Genomic DNA, 5957 nt, shown 5'->3' with positions numbered 1-5957 from the left:
TATATATATATATCGATAAATAGATAAACAAGTATTGGACACTGCCCAATGACAGCAGACCTTTCGATAACGAGACCAGCCCATCACGCGGGCACACATAAACCTATAAATGCCCACAAGGGCACAGGATTTATGGGGCACAGAACTAAGAATAATGTATCCAAGAGGCAGCAATGGAAGAAGCGTGAGTCCTCACAGACCATTAGGCCTGCGATCATGCTTCTTTCATCACACACACCATCTCGCACCGGATGGTGTGGATGCTCTCTGCAAGTACGATATTCTCGCTGCGCAACTTACGGCAGAGCGAGATGGCCATGCCTGCCTCTCGGTTCCGCAGCGTCAGCGACTGGCGCAGGAGCGTCACCTCCCGCCGCAGCGGCGCAATGATGTCGCTGTGGCACAGCTCCAACTCCACACGCCGATCTTCCAGCAACCCAAGGAGCTCCTCGCGCTGTGCCAAGGCTTCATGTAGCCTTTGTTCAAGAAACGATTCCTGTGCTTGTGCATGCTCCAGCTGCTGCTGGAGCAGTGCGATCTCCTGATCCTTCCGCACCAAGATGGTATCCACAATAGGCGTCGGCTTCAAATTGGCCACGTATGCGTTAATTTCGGCGAAGTCATCACTGTCATCGTCACTATTCCTTTGATGCTCCACACGGATCACGGGTTCATTAGCGTTTGAAGCATGCGATGGACTCGCTCCTCCAGGCGGCACGGTTCGGCCATATGCAGGGGGGTTATTTGGAGACGTCACATCTAGCGGGGAGGGAACCACTGCCGTTGCAGTCACCCCTGTCGTAGTATCGCCTTCCACATCACCATCATGACGTGACACACTGCAAAGGGCAATCGCACCCGACTTTGGATTGAGGGAACACGAAGACTGTTTCCGCCTTGCTGCTGCGACTGCTGCCCCCAGCTGTGACTGAATCCTCTCTGGTGATTTTGCTTGCTCCTCCTGTCCTCCGGCTGCAGACGATTTTCGTGGCGGCTGGGACCAGAGGTGGAGTTTGTCACCGTGCGTCGTGCAGCACGCGAGAATTGCGGCGCAGAGAGGCTCTGTCTCTTCTTCCTCGTCGCGCGACGTTGTCAAAATAATCATCTCAACAACAGCACTGTACTCCATCGTTTCCCGCCGCAGCAATGAGGTGCACGGCACGTTGTCAGCCACCCGAGCATACTCCGTCATTTCACGATTCGCAAAGAAGGTGTCCACTCTGCACCCCATTTTCCGCAGTGGCGAAGATGGTGTTGTCGGCATGGTGTTGTTGCTGCCACTCCGATCTCTACAGCTACCAGCACGCATGCGATCATTGCAGGCGACAGGGCCGTTGCCGAATACCATCGGTGTCAAAAAGCTATTCGACACAAGATTCGCTCCTGCCACCCCCGCTGCCTTGACAGCACCGTTGCTGCGGCCTCCTCCTCCTCCTCCTCCTCCTTCAATCGCAGTCTTCTCCGAGCTTGGCACCTTGACGTACACTTGCAGAAATTGACCACGTGAGTGCTCCTTCCCCGTGGCAGCCCATTGGTGTGTCTTACCACTTCTGCATACGCCGTGGCACCCCTCTACACTTATTGGCCGTAGCGGGCATGTCAGCGTGCACGTCAAACTCGTCTGTGACTTTTTGCGGCGGGCGGCTGCGGAGGAGGCACCGATGGCGGCAGTGCTGTGCACAAGAATTCTGAGCGATTCGGCCCACATTTCCGCATCCACATTCTTACGCTGCAGTGCCGACGGTGTGGGTGGGTTGGGGCGCACCAACTGCGAGAAGGCCGTCACATGCGGGCCCTCAAGACGAAGGGTTAACAACGGGGGTGAAGTTGGCGGTTGCGGTGCTGCTGTTGTCGTTCTTGTGGCGGCGTCATGCGCAGCAGCGGCATACAGTAGAAGGGCCACCTGATGCGTGCGACTCAGTCCAGCAGAGAGCGCCGCCTGTAGCCACGCCGACTCTTCACATTTCTTGTACGCTGCGTGATGAGCCATCATTGATTCGAGCGGCCACCGTCGCTTCGGTTGTTGTTGTTGTTGTTGTTGCTCCAACAAGAGCAACACAGTCAGTAGCGCCCCTGGAACGACCAGATCACAACTTGTGTTGGTTGTAGCGGTGGCCGTGTTGCGGTTGATGTGCCTCTTCGGTACCTGTCCAGACGACTCGTTTCGGTGCAGCGCGATGTGAAACGACAGCGCGTGAAGCACCCGGCTGAGGACGAGAGAGACCGTCGCCTTTGATGGGGGTGCCCACAGATAGGCGGCGTTGGCGTTGTCGTTAGGGTGGGCTGGGGGCGGCAACAGTGGAGACTCTCCTGCGAAGAAGAGGGACTCCAAGAGAAGCTGCACATTGACGTTTGCTAGAGCTGGCGACACCAACAGCCGTGTGAGTAGAACGTGCATCGTATTTGCCGCGTAGCAGGAGACGTGTCTAAAGACCAAGAAGCGGGAGAGCTGCCGCAGAGTGAACAAGAGACGCCTCTCCATTGAGGAGAGCTGAGGGTCATTGTTGTCGGTACGGAGTGGCGCAAATGCACGACAGCAGCTCCTTCCCAATTCTTCTTCTTCCTCCGAGGAGGGAGAGCACAAAATGCTGGAGAGGTCTTGATCCCCCGCAGACGCACTTCGTAGCAACAGCAGGACCATCATTTTGAGCATCAACCGCACACCAAAGGTGCGTGCGGTCCCATTATATCCGTAGGCGTCGTCACTCGTTTCCCTCATTTTAGGTGTTTCCTTATTTTCTGCATTGTGCTCGGACCGCGACAGAAAAGGGAGGGCGACAAAGCGCCACATGTACTGCCAAAGGCCATTCTCTGTGAGCGCCGTCATCATGAACTGGTACGTCAACGGACCGGCACTGCAGCAAAGGCAGCAGCCACGCTCAGGCTCTAGAGACATCGGAAAGAAGGAAGCTGCAACTTGTGATGCATCAACGTGCGGTTCCACTGCCTCATGTGTAATCTCTTCACTCTGCCAGTGGCGTGGATTCCTGCAGCCAAGCAGAATCGTCATTGTATTGGCTATGTCTACAAGGGACTGTAACAGTTGCCGTTGTTCATCACCATCATCATCATCATCATCATCATCGTGATCCTTCTTCCACTTCGCATCGTCCTCTTCCTCCTCCTCTGCAGCTGCCCTGCTGTCGCTGAAAGTACCACTCCCCACGCGCCCCATCAGTTGTTCCATCACGCACTTCAACATGTTGCATGCGGTAGCGGCCAACTGCAGCAGGTCAATCTTGCATATTAGAGACTCCCGGCAGCCGCAGCCACCTTCGGCCTCGAGCCGCTCGAATTCGCTCCTCCAGCCGTTTCCAGGGTAGCACGTCATGTAGACAAGGGTGTAGAGTGCCTCGACGCGTTCCCCCAGCGTGAAAATGCCCTCCTCCCGTTCTCCATCAATTGTAGTGGAAGTGCTGATGCTGATCAGCATCTCCATCAGCCCTTCATCAACAGCAGCGGAAGATGATGTCTGCTGCCGAGACGCTGCCGCCGTGTTGCGCGCACCGCGACTGAACAGCACCGCGTCCGATGTTACTGCCTCTTCGGCTGCTCTTGCTGCTGGTGGAGCCGGAGTCCTTGCGTCAGGTGACGTCGAGTCTCGCTGCCCCTCCTGTAGACCGTCTGGTGCTGATGATGGTGTGGCGGCGGTGGATTCGCCAGTGAGTGACGCGATTACCGGCGTGCGCTTGTGCCGTGCAGATATGGATCGGAGAGCGCCGTCTGGTGTTGGGTACAGCAGCGGCTGCGGCTGTTCCGGCAGTGGCGCGTCACCGTGCAGGGCGCTGGCCGGGGATGCCGCTGTACGTGTATGCCGCACATCAGCACGCAGACGGCGCAGCAGCAGTTTGAGTGACAGTGCCTCTTCGCCTGTGTTCGACTGCTCACCGCGAGCATGGCGCTCACGGTGTTGCTGGCACGCTTCCTTTATTTGCTCAAAGAACTGCAGCATACCTTTAGCCCCGACTCCTTAAAAGAAAGCCAGCAAAGAAGTATCCGTGCTTATGTGACTTTGTGCTCTGCAGATGAAAATGCAAGGAATAAAAAATGTATGTCGGCCACAAGCGAGCGAATCGCCAACCGAAGTGTCAACGTGTCAAATGACTTGAGCCCGCACCAGTCATACTTCCGTATCAAACGCCTATTTGGCACCCGCGACAGAAGCAACACGAATGCAACAGAGAAAATAACTCATTTGAATAGGGCGGCTCACACCAGCGCACAACACGAGAGCAACATCAACAACACATCGCTTTCAATGCCGCAGTGTCCTCTGGTGTTGAGCGATAACACGTTCCAAAAACAACCACTTTGAACAGCCAGTCATTCGCCGCAGGCCGTTGTTGCAGCAGCTGCATGATAAATTGCACGCATGTACACACGTCCCCACCACCCTGTGCCAATTTTCTCTGCAGCTCTAACAGTGAACTGCTCCTAGTGCTGCTGCTGCTGCTGCTGCTTCCCTTCGTGTCCGCAGTTCGCAATGCCTGGGGCGTATGATACCACTGCCCGTCTTTGTATGTCTCGCCCGAGTTGGGTGAAAGCAGCAGTGCGAGAGCCGGCTCCTTCTCGGTGCACCTCTTTCGGTTGAGCATGGCGCTCGCCACGAGTCCTACCTCCAGAGGCCCAGCGCAGTTGCAGCCGATACCTGCCAAAGGGAACGGGTGACACTTCTGCAGGGCATAGAGAACAGACTCAAACGTGTTACCGTCTGGAAGATGAGCGGACGCCGTGGCACTCCTCCACCACTCCTCCAATGCACTATTATCACCATCCTCTGGGAAGAATGACTTTATTGCTGCTGCGACAAAGCTGAAGCACACTGGCACAGCACGAAAGGACACACGCCGCTGCATCCACGCAATAATCCCAAGAGCCTCGTCTAGGCGTGGAAATGTCTCAAACAACAAGAAATCCACCTTAAGATGTGTCTCTTCTCCCAACTGCTCTGTGAATGCTTCCAGACGCCCGCCGTGGAACGCCTCGATGAGCGAGTCGTCCACATCGTAGTCGCCCCGGTACTCTTGACCATTAGGAAGTGAACAACCGTAGGGCCCGAGGCTTCCAGCGAGCAAAATAGTCCTCTCTGTCGCGTCCCCTCCCGCGGAGGAAATCGCGGGGGAAAATACACCAACAGCGTCAATCATCCTGCCGGCTTTCAGTGTTGCTGCTTCCACTGGTGCCTTTGTTGTTGGTATTGCTTCTTTTCGAGCCGGCATGGTGCGGCGTGCCGTGCGGACGGCTCGATCCACCAGTTCCGTCATACTGACTTCCGATGCCGCGCAGCCCTCTCCATACATTTGGTACGTGCACGTCAGCAACACATCACACCCGGCATCGACGTACGCCTGATGAACACGCTGCACCAAAGCCTCATCTGATAAAAGAACAGAGGATGACCACATAGGCCCTGCCCTCTCGAACTCTACTCCCCAGCTTTCCAGCACTGTTCCCATTGCCCCGTCCGCCACGAGAACGCCACTGGCATGTGGAGGCCCACCCATTCTCACGCCGAAGCCGTCGTCAAAGGCTGTGTGAGGATCGTTACACTGCGTATTGTGTATGTGTGTAGGCGGAAGGGAATGCAGACACCCTTCCCTGCGATGCAAAAACAAAAACAAAAGACCCAGAGAGGAGAGCCAGAAAAAAAGAAGACACATAATTCAGTAAATCATCGTTTTTTTTTTGTACCGCGCCAATCCCTGTCTTCCTCTCGTTCCACACTCCACACCTCGCTTCAGTTTTTGGACCTTTATCGTCGAAAGATACTGGGCCTCTTTCATTTCTTATATTTGGAGAAGCCCGAATCATCAGTGTGGGCATGTTGTAGTCTTGTATCTATTTGGACACAGCAGAATCGGGCCTCACCAATGGCTATCCACGTTTTCTTTGTTATGTGCATTTAATTGTGCTCCTAGTCACTTCGTCCATTCGCCCCAACTCCCCCTCCCCCCCCC

General features: G+C 55.3%; 2 protein-coding genes across 2 annotated transcripts; both read right to left on the bottom strand.

The window, feature by feature from the left end:
• Positions 1 to 214: 214 nt before the first annotated feature.
• Positions 215 to 3952, bottom strand: DQ04_10091010 (hypothetical protein; the record flags this gene model as incomplete). Its single annotated transcript, XM_009316147.1, has 1 exon — positions 215 to 3952. One exon carries the CDS (start codon positions 3950 to 3952, stop codon positions 215 to 217), a length of 3738 nt encoding a protein of 1245 aa, XP_009314422.1.
• A 286-nt stretch (positions 3953 to 4238) lies between these two features.
• On the bottom strand, positions 4239 to 5504 carry DQ04_10091000 (cytidine triphosphate synthase; the record flags this gene model as incomplete). Its single annotated transcript, XM_009316146.1, has 1 exon — positions 4239 to 5504. The coding sequence occupies one exon, from the start codon at positions 5502 to 5504 to the stop codon at positions 4239 to 4241; it is 1266 nt and encodes a 421-aa protein (XP_009314421.1).
• Between the last annotated feature and the right edge of the window lie 453 nt (positions 5505 to 5957).

The sequence above is a fragment of the Trypanosoma grayi genome (assembly GCF_000691245.1).
Source record: "Trypanosoma grayi strain ANR4 Tgr_1009_V1, whole genome shotgun sequence".
Classification (NCBI taxonomy): domain Eukaryota; phylum Euglenozoa; class Kinetoplastea; order Trypanosomatida; family Trypanosomatidae; genus Trypanosoma; species Trypanosoma grayi.
The sequence above is the reverse complement of the archived record's forward strand: the minus strand, read 5'-3'. Positions and strand labels throughout refer to the sequence as shown.